At 58.7% G+C, this 15,933-nt stretch overlaps 1 protein-coding gene across 2 annotated transcripts in view; it reads left to right on the forward strand.

Annotated features, from left to right (window-relative positions):
* COG5 (component of oligomeric golgi complex 5) overlaps nucleotides 1-15,810 on the forward strand; it is a 203,033-nt gene extending 187,223 nt beyond the window's left edge. Inside the window, exons 15-22 of one of the 2 annotated variants that reach the window (XM_029077970.2) lie at nucleotides 3,886-3,996; nucleotides 8,946-9,008; nucleotides 10,294-10,397; nucleotides 12,474-12,711; nucleotides 13,160-13,236; nucleotides 13,346-13,472; nucleotides 13,622-13,701; nucleotides 15,061-15,414. In XM_029077970.2, coding sequence (XP_028933803.1) covers nucleotides 3,886-3,996; nucleotides 8,946-9,008; nucleotides 10,294-10,397; nucleotides 12,474-12,711; nucleotides 13,160-13,236; nucleotides 13,346-13,472; nucleotides 13,622-13,701; nucleotides 15,061-15,175 — 915 coding nt within the window. In that variant the 3' untranslated portion in view covers nucleotides 15,176-15,414. Of the gene's footprint in view, nucleotides 1-3,885; nucleotides 3,997-8,945; nucleotides 9,009-10,293; nucleotides 10,398-12,473; nucleotides 12,712-13,159; nucleotides 13,237-13,345; nucleotides 13,473-13,621; nucleotides 13,702-15,060 lie in introns of both variants that reach the window. The other variant, XM_029077969.2, reaches the window with a different exon arrangement.
* The last annotated feature ends 123 nt before the right edge of the window (nucleotides 15,811-15,933 follow it).

A 15,933-nucleotide genomic window follows, 5' to 3' on the forward strand; every position in this document is an offset into this window, starting at 1 on the left:
ACCGGGTACGTAGGAGGGAGAACGGGGATTGAAGCCTCAATTTTACAGATGAGGAGGCCGCGGCCCGCGGAAGGGAAGTGATTCGCCCAGGGTCACAGGCTAGTGGCGGAGCCGCCTTTAGAACCCAGGACCTCTGGCTCCCAGGCCCGTGCTCTTTCCACTAGGTCACGCTGCTTCTCTCTCAGCCGATTGCGAAGGGCCGGTATTAGAGATCGCATTGCTCTGGAAAGGGAAGATCTCGCCGTGAATCAGTCGGTCGGTCAGTGGTATTTATTGAGCGCTTACCGCGTGAACAGCACTGTTCTAAGCTCTTGGGAGAGTACAGTATAACAGAGTTGGTAAACAGATTCCCTGCCCCAAAAGGAGCTTACAGTCTAAGAGGGGGAGACAGGCAGTAAAATAAATTACCCAGTGAAGGTGTACCGACAGCCCCCGGGGAACCGTCCACCGGGTAATCGAGTCTCGCGTGGTGGTACGATACCGATTTATTAGAGCTGTTCCTCTGCTCGTTGTGGGCCTGGGATGTGTCTCCCGACTCTGCCGGACTGTCCTCTCCCCAGCGCTTAGTACGGTGCTCTGCACACGGGAAGCACGCGGCAAATTCCGCCGAATGATTTCCCCTTAGAGGCCTCTGACAGCTTTCACGGCACACAGCGTCCTGTCGTTCCGGGGCACCGTCGTCATTTTCTCAGTCGTGTCGTTCTTCCCGTTCGTTACCGCACAGCAGACGTGCCCTCACCAGCTACCGTCAGCTACCGAGCCGAGTCTGGGTGAGGAAGGCCATTTTCGGAGACAGCTTTCCCAGGCCCCGCCGCATCCCTTCAAGCACCAGAAGTCTCGGAACGCCCGCTCGCGGAGGACGTTGCTGAGTGCAGATGTGAGGCGCCCCACCGTCGTCAGCGGGGATGGTTCGCCGGGAGTCATCCGCACTCTCTCCGGACGGCGCCCGCTGAGAGGCGGCTGGTTAGGCTGTGGGGTTGGAAGAGAGCACCTCTTTCGTGTCCCCACCTGGCTTGGGCTCCATCGTCGCGTGTGACGCTCACCTCCGGGAAAACGCCCGTCGAGGTCACCCTTGCTCTGCGGCCGTGGAACGGGATACCCGTGCACGCGCCCCTTCAGCAGCGGCCTCTGCCCCGGCCCTCGCTGGCCTGTTGGAAGCGTCGGAGACCACTGGGTAGAGAAGGTGGGCGGGCCCCTCGGATATCGGAAAGTCGTGGAATGGAGAAGAGCGATGTCTGTATCGGGGATTAGGGCCCAGAGAAAAACTCGCCGAGCCCCTTGTGGGAGTCACAAGGATCTGGGTTCTAATCCCGGCTCTGCCATTGTCCGCTGTGTGACCGTGGGCCCGTCACGTCACTTCTCTGAGCCTCAGTTCCTTCCTCTGTAAAATAGGGATTGAGATGGAGGCGTGGACAGTATCCAACCTGCCTAGCTTGTGTCTACCCCAGCTCTCAGAAGAGTGCCTGACGTGTAGTAGATGCTCAATAAGTACCATTAAAACCGCGAATCCTTAGGCGTCACCTTGGGCCAGGTGGCGTCTCACTCCTCCTGAGGCAAAGAGAAAGAACTCCAAGAAATCGCCAGCCCATCTGAAGGTCAGAAGGAGCTTCCCCACTGTGCCACCCCCCTCCCTCTGGCCGGGTCTGGGTCCGTGTGACCCCAGAGCAAGCCTCCGGGGCTCTTGCGCGTCCAGGCCCACCCCTCACAATCCGTCGCCCGCTCCTTAGCGACGGCCAGCCGACAGGTGCCGGCTAGCCGACGGAAACGGGGTCGAGAAAATCATTAGCTTCTCTTTGGGAAACCTTCACTCCTGGCGGGCTGCCCGGGCCGGATTAGCTCAGCCAAGCATCCGCTCCTGTTCCCACGTTAGGATCCAAACTCTCCCAGCCAAAGCCCAGCGCTCACCTCTACCCAACCTGACCTTGAGCGGTGACTTAAACCTTTCCCTCCTGGATGCAGTTCCCTGGGGGCAGTATTTGCAGTTCCCGACAACGGGTGGTGAGGTTTAAGGGAGGCAGCGTGGCCTAGTGGCTCCGCCACTTGTCTGCTGTGTGACCTTGGGCAAGTCATTTAACTTTTCTGTGCCGGTTTCCTCATCCTCCTTGACCTCTCAGCTGCCGTCAACAACCGTCGACTGTCTCCTCCTGGAAACGCCGCCGACCCTCGGCTTCACTGACACTGGCCTCTCCTGGTTCTCCTCCTGTCGCTCTGACCGTAATTCTCGGTCTCTTTCGCGGGCTCCTTCTCTGCCTCTTACCCCCAACTGTGGGGGTCCCTCAGGGTTAATTTCTGAGTCCTCTTCTATTCTCCGTCTACACGCGCTTCCTTGAGGAGCTCATTCGCTCCCATGGCTTCAACTACCACCTTTATGCGGATGATACCCAGTCTGTATCTCCGGCCCTGATCTCTCTCCCTCTCTGCAGCCTCACATTTCCTCCTGCCTTCAAGACGTCTCTACTTGGACGTCCTGCCGTAACCTCCCGACTTAAAATGGCTCAAACAGAACTTCTCACCTACCCACCCAAACCCTGTCCTCCCCGAGACTTTCCGGTCCCGGTAGACGGCACCACCATCCTTCCCGCCTCACGAGTCTGTAACCTGGACGTTATCCTTGACTCCTCTCTTTCAATCCATCACTAAATCATGTCGGTTCCACCTGCACGACATGGCTAAAATCCGCCCTTTTCCTCTCCGTCCGGAATGCTGCCACGTTCATCCAATCACTTGTCCTCTCCCTTCTTGATTACTCTATCGGCCTCCTTGCCGACCTCCCGACCTCCTGTCTCTTACCACTTCACTCTGCTCCCCAGATGGTTTTTCTGAAAAACGTTCAGGCCGTGTTTCCCCCGTTCCTCAAGAACCTCCAGTGGTTGCCCATCCGCCTCCGCATCAGACAGAAGTTCCTCTCCACTGGCTTTAAAGCAGTCCGTCACCTCGCCCCCTCCTACCTCACCTCGCTGCTCTCCTGCTGCGACCCAGCCTTCCCACTCCGCTCCTCTAATGCTAACCTCCGCACTGTGCCTCGATCTCTTCTCTCTCACTTCCCGACCTCTCGTCCACGTCCCGCCCCTGGCCTGGCACGCCCTCCCTCCTCATACCCGACAGACAACTACTCTCCCCGGCTTCAGAAGCCCTGTAGAAGGCACGTCTCCTCCAAGAGCCCTTCCCCGACTAAGTCCTCTTTTCCTTTTCTTCATCTCCCTTCTGCATGGCTCTGATTTGCTCCCGTCGTTCATCCCCCCTCCCGGCCCTTCAGCACTTAGGTACATATCTGTAATTGATGTTTTTATATTAATGTCCGTCTCCCCCTGTGGACCGTAAGCTTGTTGTGGGCAGGGAATGTGTCCGTTACGTTGTCATAGCGTACTCCCCCAACTGCTCGGTACGGTGCTCTGCATACGGTAAGCGCTCAACAAGTACGACTGTCTGACTGATGGTCCGTTAGGTCACCCTGCTTCTCCGTGTTTGTCTCCCTTATTTGGTGGAGAAGTTGTCCCCGCGTCTGCAGAATTGAGCCTCGACTTTCAGGTGGTCTGCTTGATTGTCTCTTCAGTCCAAGCAGAGGGGAGACAGAAAGTGCCCCGCTTCCCACCCACTCTCCGTATACGTCCTCTCTGCCTAGCGGGACGGCTGGATTAACGGCCGTTTTGCTCACCGTGGGTTATGGGGAAAATGGTTTCATTAGCCCCCGGGCGGCCCGCTCCGCGAGAAGGAAGGCTCAGGTGGTAGAGAGGCCTCCTCGTGGGAAGGAACACACCGTCTTGCTCTTTGTCTCCTGGGGAGGGGGAGGGAGAGGCTAGCAGGAAGAGGGTGTTGAAATCGGGCTTTGGATCAAATCCACCGTGTCCTCGTCTAACCCCCCCCCCCCGCTTTGCTTCATTGCAGCTGTCCACGCAGGGAGATGCCAGCCAGGTGATCGGCCCCCTGACGGAAGGCCAGCGGCGGAACGTGGCCGTGGTCAACTCGCTGTTCAGGTGGCACCAGGCCATCGTGAAGGTAAGGATCTCCGCGTCTCCCGGGCCGATCTTTCCGATCTCTTCGTGGGATCGGTCTGGGTGGGTGTCCCCAGGTTCAGTCAGTCGATTGATTTGGTGCTCACTTGGCGCTGCTTCATTTATTGGTGCTTTATTTAGTATCTGTGGAGTGCTGTGTGCAAAGCACTGTGCTAAGCCCTTGGGAGAGTGCAGGATAACATAGACACGTTCCCTGCCCACAATGAGCTTCCGGTCTCGAGGGGAAGACAGACGTTAATATAAATAAACTACAGATGGGTACGTAAATGCCACGGGGTGGGGTGGGGGGGATGAATAAAGGGAGCAAGTTAGGGTGACGCAGAAAGGAGTGGGAGAAGAGGAAAAGCGGGCTTAGTCAGGGAAGGCCTCTTGGAGGAGATGGGCCTTCAGTAAGACTTTGAACCGGGGGGGACTCACTGTCTGTCGGATTATGAGGAGGAAGTACGTTCCAGGCCAGAGGCGGGGCGTGGGCGAGAGACCGGCGGCCAGGTAGATGAGATCGAGGTACAGTGAGAAGGTTGAGGGAGGACGTGTGACCCGTAGAAATTGGTATTTTGGGGGGCGTTCTTGAGAACCAGCCGCGTGTTTGTTTTATCAGTAAGGCCGGGAATGTTCGGTGAGGGAGACATCAGCCCTGTGTGATCTCTCACCTCCCCAGCTCATTTTCCTCTCATCTTGCCACTAAAGGCCTTCGGCGGCACCTGAGCACTTAAATTAATAATCACGGTATTGGTTAAGCGCTAAGTGCCAAACATTTTACTAATCTGGGGTAGATTCAAGATAATCAGGTTGGCTGCTCATTTCCCCTCTCCTTTCCCTCGCCCTCACGAATGTACCGTTACATTTCACTCGTTCCCCTTAGCTGTGATCTTGACCTCCGTCTCCCCCGATAGACTGCTAACTCCTCGAGGGTGGGGATTACGTCCGCTGCCTCAACTCCCCCAAGCTCTTAGTACGGTGCTCTGCCTAGAGAACGCGCTCGATAAATACAACCGGTCGACTTCTGTAATTAGTGGGGCATCTCAACTTCCCGCTCTGGCTAACGTTGAATTAAAAAGGGGACCCGAAACTCTCCGATCTTCGGGTCGGTTCAATCAGTTTTATATTAGAGGACGGAACCAGAGCGGTTGCCGAAGGATGGAATTTGCTTTGGATTTGGAGCAATTAGCCGCTCTCCAACAAACTCCCCTCACCGCCCCGCCTCCCGCGAGAGGGGAGGAAGCGAGCCCCCGGCCTTCCCTCCGCCCCGCGGGGTGGGGGTGGGTGGGCGGCTGGGCGGACGGGCCGGCTGCTGACCGATCACCCTGTGGAGACTTACAATGCAGCCTCGAAACCTTTCATTTAATCAATCGGTGGTATTAATTGAGGGCTTGCTGTGTGCAGAGCACGCCTTTCCTCCTCGTTAATGCTTCTGAAAGGATGAATGATTGACCTTCAGCCTACTTTCGCAGAGTCATCTCGGGCTCCAGATGCAGCTGGCTAAACCTAGAGGGAAGAAAGGATTTCGGAGGGGATCCTATCTACCCCCAGCGCTTAGAACAGGGCTTGGCACACAGTAAGCGCTTAACAGATGGCTTGCTTACTTAAGCGCACTCTCTCTGGTAACTGCACATCTAGGAGGGAATCCCTCCCCCTCTCCCTCCCTCCCTCCCTCCCTCCTCCTCCTCCTCCTCCTCGGCAACAGCGGAATTTCTGGAGCCTTCGTTAGGAGCAGAGCACTGTACTGAGAACTTGGAAGAGTCCATTCCTGTCCCTCTCTCTCCATCCCTGCCCACCTTTCCCCATCCATCCCTGCTCCTCTTCCTCCCTCTCCCTCCTTCCCTTCGTCTTCTCCTCCTTCCCCATCTCTCCCCTCTCTCTCTTCCCCTCCTTCCATCCATCCCTGCTCCTCTTCCTCCCTCTCCCTCCTTCCCTTCCTCTTTTCCTTTCTCCCCGTCTCTTCCCCTCCTTCCCCCTCTCCCCCTGCCCTTTTCCTCTTATCCTCCCCCGTCCTTCCTGTCCCTCCACGTTCCTTCTCCTCCTTCCTCCCCTCCTTTCCCTCCTCGCTTCCCCTCTTCCCTCCCTCCCTCTTCTCTTCTTGACTGAGAAGCAGCAGGGCTTAATGGAAAGAGCACGGGCTAGGGAGTCCGGGGTCGTGGGTTCTAATTCCGCCTCCGCCACTCGTCAGCTGTGTGACTTGGGCAAGTCACTTCACTTCTCGGGGCCTCAGTTCCCTCCTCTGTAAAATGGGGATTCAGACTGTGAGCCCCCCATGGGACAACCTGATTACTTTGTATCCACCCCAGTGGTTAGAACAGTGCTTGGCACATAGTAAGTGCTTAACAAAAACCACTGTTATTATTATTTATTATTACTAATAAAAGGCCTGCCCTGACTAAGCCCTCTTTTACTCTTCTTTAACTCTCCTCTGAGTCCCCCTGACTCACTCCCTTTATTTATCCTCCCTCCCGGCCCCACAGCACTTATGTACCTAGCTGCAATTTATTTATATTAATGCCTGCCTCCCCCTCTAGACTATTCGGCTCATGTGGGCAGGGAATGTGTCTTTTATTTTATATTCTCCCAATCGCTTAGTACAGAGCCCTGCCCACAGTAAGCACTCAATAAATAAGATTGAATGAAGAGGGAAGGCCTTGCCAATCCATCGACCTATGGTATTTATTGAGCTTTTACTGTGTGCAGAGTAAGTATACGTATATATATCCGTATGGTATTTGTTAATCTCTTGATGTGTTTCAAGCCCTGTTCTATATGCCGGAGTAGATACGAAGTTGATCAGGTCCGACACCGTCCCTGTCCCACGTGGGGCTCCCAGTCTAAATGGGAAGGACAACAGGTATTGAATCCCCATTTTAGAGTTGAGGAAACAGGCTCAGAGAAATGAAGTGACTTGCACAAGGTCACACAGCAAGCAAGTGACAGAGCCAGGATTAGAAGCTAGATCCTCCATCCCCTAGGCCATGCTGCTTCTGCAAGGGGCTAATGTGGGGAGTAGAGGATTTGAGCGGGGAAGACGCTTCCTGGCAATCCCACTGCAGAAGGGTTTTGGAGCTGTGAAGACCTGTGGTCGGGCAGATTGGAAAGGGAAAGAAGTTGCAGGCAGGGGGAAGCTCAGGGGCGGGAGAGATGAAATGAGACCGAGGTACAGTGAGAAAATTGGTTTGAGATTAACCAGAAGGGTGAGTTGGGGTGAAGTAAGAAGGAGCGTGGCCTAGTAGATAGAACACGGGTCTTGGAGTCAGGAGGTCACGGGTTCTAGTCCCGGCTCTGCCGCTTGTCTGCTGTGTGACCCTGGGCAGGTCGCTTCACTTCTCTGCGCCTCAGTTGCCTCACCTGTAAAATGGGGCTTAAGACTGAGCTCCGTGTGGGACTGTGTCCAACCCGATTAGCTTGTAGCCACCCCGGCACTTAGAACAGTGCTCGCCACGTCGTAAGCGCTTAACAAATACCATTATTAATGTCATTAGGAGAAGAGAGTGGATCAGGTGTAGGGGAGGGTGATCGAATGCTTTAGGGCCAGTGATCAGAGGTTTCTTCTCGATGCAGGGAGGAATGGGTGACAGTTGGAGGTTTTTGAAGGGCGGGGAGATGTGGGCAAAACCATACGTTTGCAAAAAAATCATCCCGGCAGCAGAGGGAAGGGCGATGGACTGGAGGCCTCCGGGAGATCAGCCAAGGAGGCTGATGTAGCAATCGAGCCAAGACATTACAAGTGCTTGGACCGGCATGGTGGCCATTTGGACAGAGGGAAAAGGAGTATTCTGGAAATGTTCTGGAGGAAGAACAGACAGATTGAATGTGGGATTTGAAAGAGAGAGAGAGAGGAGTCAGAGAAAATGCCACGGTCCATGTGCTTTAGAGATGAAAGAGACGGCGGTGTCGTCACCTGTCGTCGGAGGAGAGGATTCAGGAGGGAAGATAAGTTCAGTTTGGGCCAGGTTAAGCTTGAGCTATCTGCGGGCCGGGCCGTGTAGAGATGCCCCGGAGGCAGGAGGGAATACAAGATTGCAGAAAAGGAGAGAGATCAAGTGCAGTCGGGTAGAGTTGGGCACCCTCTGCACGGAGGCGGTAGGCGGTAGAAGCCGTAGGAGAGGATGACCTCCCCACGGCAGCTCGCTCGACAGAGTAGATGGCGAGGTCATCGGGAGGGAGGGGAAGGAGCCGAAGGAACCGAGGCTTCGAGGCGGGGCGTGGGCATGGGAGGAGAGGTGACGTTGCCAAGTGGAAAAGAGGGCGAGGTCGTCGTATTAGATGAGGGTGGAATCTGAAATGGCCAAGGAGAGGGGGGAAGCGCTACGTGGTTTAACGGGTAAGGCGTCTGATTTTGGATCGGCAGATTGAGGGCTCATTCACTCGATCGTATTTACTGAGCACTTGCTTTGTGCAGAGCACTGTACTGAGCGCTTGGAAAGTCCAGTTCGGCACCGAATAGAGACAGTCCCTACCCCACAGCGGGCGCCCTTTGTGGTTAGTTGAGGGGCAACGTGGTCTAGCGGGTAGGGCACGGGACTGGGAGTCAGGAGGACCTGGGTTCTAATCTCGGCTCCGCCTCTGGTCCGTTGGGTGACCTTGGGCAAGTCACTTCACTTCTCTGGGCCTCTCGGTTCCCTTATCTGGAAAATGGGGACTGAGACCGTGAGCCCCTTGTGGGACGGGGTATATATGTCTATATAATTCTGTCTATTCATACTGATGCCCGTTTACTCGTTTTGACGTCTGCCCCCGTCTAAACTGTAAGCGTGTTGTGGGCGGGGATCGTCTCTGTTGCCGCGTTGTACTTTCCCCAGCACTTAGAACAGTGCTCTGCACCCGGTAAGTGCTCGATAAATACGATGGCACGAACGAACGAAGTGGGATGCGTCTGTCTGCCGGCTGGCGGAGATGGAAGAACTTAGCGGCGGCCCAACCTGATGTGAAAGCTTTCTTTTGTAGGTTATTTCCAGTCAGAGTTCATTCCCTCCGGCAGCTGAGCGGACCATCGCCTCGGCCCTCCAGGTAAATGAGAAGCTCCGGCCACGCCGGAAGCCTCAGGTTACACAGGGAGGACTTCCCTGCCACCTCATTTAACCGTCTTATTTACTTCCCTCAGGTGTAACTTTGGGGGAGAAGGGAGGCGAGGGCCCTAGTTGATTCTCCTAAGCCTGTTATTGATTCCTTCCGATGGTCTTTATGGGTTCCCCCAAGACACGCGGCGGCCAGCTCCACACCCCCGCCGCCCCAGGAGAGATGCCGCACGGCCACCGCGGGGTTGTCGGGAGGTGCCCGCAGATTGAAATCTTCTATTCCTGGGAAGCGCGGTGTGCCGTTCCGCCGCGCCCGCTGCAGCCGGCGGCCTGCGCGTGTGGTCGAGGGTGAGGTTGTGAGAGGGAGGAGGTGGCAAGGAGGCCCCACCGTGGACCTAGACCGGACTCGTTTGCCCAGGACTCCGGTTGGAGTCCAAACGCGTGTGGTCCCGGGGGTCCGGGGTGAGAGGAGGGCAGACCGTTTCAGGGGGTGTGGGGATGGTAGGTGCCAACTCCACGGAGGCGAGTGGGGAATGACCCCCGGAGCTTCCCCGTCCCCATGAGATCCCTGCCCCCTTTCCACCCTCACCCACTTCGAAGTTGACACCTATGAGGGTTTTCGTCCATCTTATTTGACCGCTTACTATGAGGAGACCTCACCTCTAGCCACACTGTCCTTTCATCTTCTACCTCGGAGACGTCAGAGACGAAAGACGGGAATAGGTGCAGCTCTTGGTGTTGCTTTCACCTGTGGGCGTGATGAAATGATGTCACGCAGCGGGGCCGTTAACGTGGACGGACACCTGTCCCGGGATGGAGCGTCGATGGGCCTGAACGTGGCGTGCCTAACCGACTTCCCAACTCTCCTCCGCTTCGGTGTGTGACGAACAGGCCCCGGTTAGCAGGGGTCCAGCCGCACCCTGCCGGGTCAGGGAACCTGATGGAAGAACCGACCTCCGTTTCGCACGGGTTAATTTGTCGTGGCTCTCCCTCGTAGAGAAGCAGCGTGGCGCGGCGGGAGGAGCGCGGGCTCGGCTTCTAATCCCGGCCCCTCCGCTTATCGGCCGTGTGACTTGGGGCCAGTCGCTTCACTTCTCTGTGCCTCGGTTACCTCATCTGTAAAATGCGGGTGAAGACGGTGAGCCCCACGTGGGGCAACCGGATTACCTCGTGTCTACCCCAGCGCCCGGAGGGGTGCTTGGCCCACAGTAGGCGCGGAACAGACACCATCCTTATTCTCAATATCATTACCGTTGTTTTGCATCTCGGCCTTTCAGACGATCCGGGCTCTGATGGGGAGTGCCGTGCAGCCCCTGCTGACTTCTGTGGGAGACTCGATCGAAGCTGTCATCATCACCATGCACCAGGAAGACTTCTCCGGGTAACAGCCCCTCCCCGCCGGCGGAAAATCCAGCTGGCTTCCGGCCTAAGGTTCCGGATGGGGAAGGGGAAGCCGCCGGGGGTCGGCGGGAGGGCGGGAGGGTCCGGCCCGACCCAGCTGCCCGAGGGGCCGATGTCACCGACCCTTCGGCGGTTATCTTCTGACTTCCCTAGAGCTCCGCCGGAGCCCCCGCAGCCTGGCTGGGGTAGGAAGCGGTTTGCGTTCCAGAGAAGCAGCGTAGCTTAGGGGACGGAGCACGGGACTGGGAGGCGAGACACCTGGGTTCTAACCCCCGGCTCCGCCACAACAGTGCTCCGCGCGTCGTTAAGCGCTTAACGGGTGCCATCGTTTTTATCGTCTGCCGTTTCCCCCTGGCAGGCCACTTGATTGCTCTGGACCTCAGTTCCCTCATCCGTAGAACGGGGATTAAATGCCTGCAGTTCCTTCCCCCTCAGACCGGGAGACCCATGGGGACCGGGGGGTCTTCCGATTGTCCCGACTCTACCCCGTCGCTTAGCACAAGCGCTTGGCACGCTGCAGGCCCTCGGCGAGTACCTCAGCGAGTCTTAACCGCGGGGCCTCCAATGCGTTGAGTTGCATGCCATTTCCGTTGACTCGCCCTAGCGTGTTGCGTAGTATCCCCAGCGTGCTTTCCCCGTTCTCCGCACACGGCGAGAGAGCCCCACCCTCCCGAACGGTGTCCGAGGCAGGGAGTGAACAGGCCGCTCCTGGGAAAGGAGTCCATGGGGTCGTATCAAGAGCCTTCTTTCCTCATTCCACTGGCTGGGAAACACGCCCGCGCTCTCAAAGTTCTTTGGGTTTTTTGGTTGCTGGTTTTTTTGATGATATTTGTTAGTACCTACTACGCGCCGGGCACTGTACTGAGTACGGGGGTAGATACAGGTTCGTCGGGTTGGACACAGTCCCTGTCCCATGCAGGGCTCGCAAGGTCTCAATTCCCGTTTCACAGAGGAGGGAACTGAGGCCCAGAGAAGCTAGGCGACTTGCCCAAGGTCACACAGCAGACAGGCGGCAGAGCCGGGATTAGAATCCAGGTCCTTCCGGCTCCCGGGCCTGTGCTCTCTCCACTAGGCCACGCTGCTGCACTCCCCTGGGTCCTCCCGTCTCATTACCCCCATGGAGGCCAAGGAGGGGCTCGGGGCGGCCCCGTGGCCTGGGAGAGGTTTACCCGGGACTTGGCCGCCTCCCCCACAAATCACCGGGCGGGGGTTGCTCGGCACTGAGGTTCGAAGCGAGGTGGGGGGGGTCCCAAAAGAGCAATCTGTCAGCCGTGAGAGTCGGCCGGTCCCTCCGCTCTTCTCTTTCACCTCTCTCGCCTTGGGCCTCGTGCGCCGGCAGGCCTCCCCGCCGCGGTTGGAGCCCCGATCTCCCGGTAGGTCTGGAGCCGGCCGGTTTCTCCTTCGGACACACAGAGGTGGTTCAGGAGTCACCCCTCTTGGGTCTAGGGGGCATCTCTGACCTTTCCGTTTCCCTTGGCCGGCATCGTTCTGACCAGTTCTCCCTGCCCGCCCCGATCTTTCCACATCCCTGTTAAAACGTAGAGCCCTCATCTCTCGTCGATAGAAACGGAAGAGTTGTTCGGCAGAACCCAGCCCGGCTCGCCGTCTGATTGGCTTCCTCCGGCCGGGGGCTTTCTAATTTCAGGTCAACGCTATTGCCTATCAATATTTGATGTCCCTGTCACGCTCCCTTTCCGGAAGGATCACGGCCATTTATAAATAATTAAACGGTGCCCCGAGTCTCGGCGGGCGGAGTTTCTCGGCCCCGTCGGCGGCTCTACCCCTGGAGGATGCCCGGATTGGAGGAGGACGTGAGAGGGTTCCTCTGGGGCAGTGGGTTCCCGGCCCGGGATGGGGCGGAGACCCCGAGGCTCCGCCTGCCAGTCGGAACGCCTCGGCGGACGGAGGGTCGTGGGCCTCGACCGGGACCCGGAGAGGTCTCTGTCCTCCCCGCCCTGACCCTCGGGGGACTATCCTCTCACCGTCAGAGCCCGGGGCCGAAGCGAGCGGCGGGGCGAGCGCGCGGAGGGTGATCCCCGCCTCCGTTCCTCCCCAGCTCGGTGTCCGGCCCGGGGAAGTCGGCGACCCCCTGCTCGCTCTACATGAAGGAACTCCAGGGCTTCGTAGCGAGAGTCACGGGCGACTACTTCCGACACTTCGAGTGCCAGGACTTCGTATTCGACCAAACGGAAGCCATCGCCCAGAGAGCCGTCGAGCTCTTCGTGCGCAACGCCAGCCTCCTGCGCCCCCTCGGCGAAGGAGGCAAGATGCGACTGGCCGCTGACTTCGCCCAGGTAAGCGGGGACGTCCCCGCCCCCTCCCCCCCCCCCCGCCCCCCTCTCTGACGCCGCCGTCCCCTCGCGGTGGCAGCGGGAAGCCCCGAGCGAGAGGTACGGCTCACGGCTCTCCCGGGCCGGAGACGGCAGGCGGCAAGTCGCGGAACGGGCAGGGTGAAGAAGCCAACGGGTCCCGGGATGCCACGTTCAAGCTGAGCGTCGGCCGTCGAAGCGAGCCTCCCATTCCGCCCGCCGGCCGGAGGACCCTCCGTCCGGCCCCAGGCCCTCCTCGGCCAAGGCGCCGAATCTCCCTGCGGGCCGGGCCGAGGTCCCCGAGGCGGGAGGGCGGGAGCCGTCAGCTCGCCTCGGTCCGTTCCCGGTCGTTCCCCGGGAGACCCCGGTCAGCCGGTGGCGACGGTCGCGAGTCCGGGGTCTCGGGAAGGACCTCCCGCCTTGGATCTTCCAGATGGAGCTGGCCGTGGCCCCCCTGTGCAGGCGGGTGTCCGACCTGGGGAAGTCCTACCGGCTGCTGAGATCGTTCCGGTGAGCCCCGCCTTCCCTCCGCCACCGCTCGGGGCCAGGCCCGGGGGTCCGCTTGGGTCCCTAGCCCCCGGCTGGCCGGCGGCGTGACTCCGCCGCTCTGCCCACGCAGGCCCCTGCTCTTCCAGACCAGCGAACACGTGGCCGCCAGCCCGGCCCTGGGCGAGGTCATCCCGTTCAGCACCGTGCTGCAGCTGCTCTTCACCCGGGCGCCCCCGGAGCTCAAGTCGCCATTCCAGGTAACTGGCAGCGCTCCTCCCACCGCGCCCCGGGGGCCCCACCCTACCCGAGCCTGAGCCCGAGCCCTCCCGACTCCACGGCTCCCCCCACCCCACGTAGCAGTGGGCCGGGCCTGCCCGCCTCTGACCCGCGGTTGTGTTTGCTGCAGCGGGCAGAGTGGTCCCACGCCCGCTACTCCCAGTGGCTGGACGACCATCCGTCGGAGAAGGACAGGCTGGTTCTCATCAGGTAACGGCGGGCCTGGGGGCCGGGGCGGTGGGCCCGGAGCTCCCCTTCCCGCGCCATCCGGAGCCTCCGACGGAACCAGAAGCGATCCCATGCCGTCGGCCTCTAGTTGTACGGAAGGGCGGGCCCACGCCTCATCTCCACGGAAACGGGAGCCTCTAAAGGGTCCCCGGGGACCCGGCGACCTCCCCGGCTCCGTAGAGCCGGGCTGGACTTCTGGCTTTCGAGGACTCACGCGGCTCTCTTCCCCTTGGAGACGTCCCAGCTCCCGCTCTCGTTCCTCGCAACCGATCCGTGGTATTGGCTGAGCGCTTACCTTGTGCGGAGCCGCGTACTAAGTCTTAGGGAGAACGCGCTCCCTGTTAAGACGAGATCCTTGCCCTCCGGGAACTACCTCTCCAGCTAACCCACTCCCTGTGACAGCGAGATCGACTTGTCTCGATGGCCCTCGCTGCCTGGAACCGCTTTCCCCTTCAGATCTTCCAGACCGCACCTCTCCCCATCTTCCTCGCCCTTCCGCGGGCACATCTCTGGGCGGCCTTCCCCGATTAATTTCTCTTCTCCCCGGCTCAGTTCTCCCTCTTACCCTGCGAGTACCCCCCCCACGGCACCGCCGCGCCAACCACGAGCTCGTGAGCTCACGGGCGCCCGCGACGCTTCGCACGGATCGATTTAGACGCGCTTTTACTGAAGCGGTCACCCAGGACGACCATGCGCTTCAAGAGGAGGAGCGGGGGAGGGGGAGGCCCGGCGGACAGGAGGAGAGAGGGAAGGACATTCATTCGATCGTATTTATCGAGCACTCGCCGCGTGCAGAGCACTGTACTGAGCACTTGCAAAGAGCAGGAGGGTGGGACAGGAGCCAAGAGCCGACCGGCGGCCCGTTAGCGACGGGATCGCTTCTAGGTCGGTCAGAGGCTTCGGGTGGGCATGGGGAGGGAGATTTCTTTTTCCAGAACTTTTTTTTTTTTTTTTTAAAACCATTTGTTTCCACCTGAACTGACCCAGAAAATAGTAGCTCTCTGGGCTCAGGAATCTCGGAATGAGAATTATTCAAACAGGTGCAAATACACCAAGGCCAATCCCGTTATTCCCAACGAAGCGCCGGCCCCGGCCTACCCCACCCGGGGACACCGGGACCCCCGAGGAGGCAGGCTGGGCCGGGCTTTCCCTCAGAGGGTCTTGGCCCCGGCTCCCCGGAACAGTTGGGTGGAAAAAGGTCGGGCTTAAGGGCATTTAACGTCGACACTGTCGGTCCGCTGGTTTGGTTCTCAGGTTTTTGCGTTCCTGTTGCTTAGTACGGCGCCCGGCGCATCGCGAGCGCTTAACAGGTGCCGTAATTGTTGTTTCCCTTCCCTCCAGGGGAGCCCTGGAAGCCTACGTTCAGTCGGTGAGAACCAGAGAAGGCAAAGAGTTTGCACCTGTCTATCCGATAATGATCCAGCTGCTGCAGAGAGCCATGTCCACTCTTCAGTAGGAGGAGGAGGATCCAGACGGTCTGCCGGCTTTCCCATCCATCCCTCTAGTTTCTGCTCGCGATCGGTAGTTTCGGGCCTGCCGGGTTCAGCCCCCTCGGACTGCGCTAGCTCCTGAGGGTCGAAAGCGAAAAGGCACACCGTCCTAGGCCTGGGGTTGCCAGCATCCCTTTCCTTGGCCTCGCAGCCACGGTCAGCACCGACCGGGCCCCCGGCCCCGGCCCGGCAGCGGGAGATCACACCAGTCCGAGACGGGGAGGAGACGGCATCTCTCCACTCAGCTTCCTCCTGCAAAAATCAAAAACGCTTCTTCCCCCTGCCGCTCCCCGAGGACAGGGCCACGGTTACGACACCCTCTGGGAACCACTTTTCCTCCTTCCGAACGGTTCGCGCCCAGGGCTTCCAAGGATCCCGAACGAATCAGTCTGTTGGGGATTGGAACGGAGTCGCGCACCGCAAGAGGTTAAACAGTCACATTTTTGCATCTGACCTTTCTACCGTTAACTCTCTCTCTCTCAGAAAATAGCGGGCGTTTCTCCCTCTCGGCTTTAAAATGATTTAATACGGACGGGGGCTTGAAAATTCGGCAGCAGCGGCAGCTTCCTGATTCTGAAACCATTAAAATGTTTTAAAAGATGTTCTTGAGTGTTTTTTTTTCCTAAGACCCACACTCCACGTAACAGATTTTTGCTTGTTACCGAACCCGTTCCTGCAGTATACCGGGTACAGGCGTGACACACAGATGTCGTGTTATCAGATG

The sequence above is a fragment of the Ornithorhynchus anatinus genome, chromosome 13 (genome assembly GCF_004115215.2).
Source record: "Ornithorhynchus anatinus isolate Pmale09 chromosome 13, mOrnAna1.pri.v4, whole genome shotgun sequence".
Taxonomy (NCBI): Eukaryota; Metazoa; Chordata; class Mammalia; order Monotremata; family Ornithorhynchidae; genus Ornithorhynchus; species Ornithorhynchus anatinus.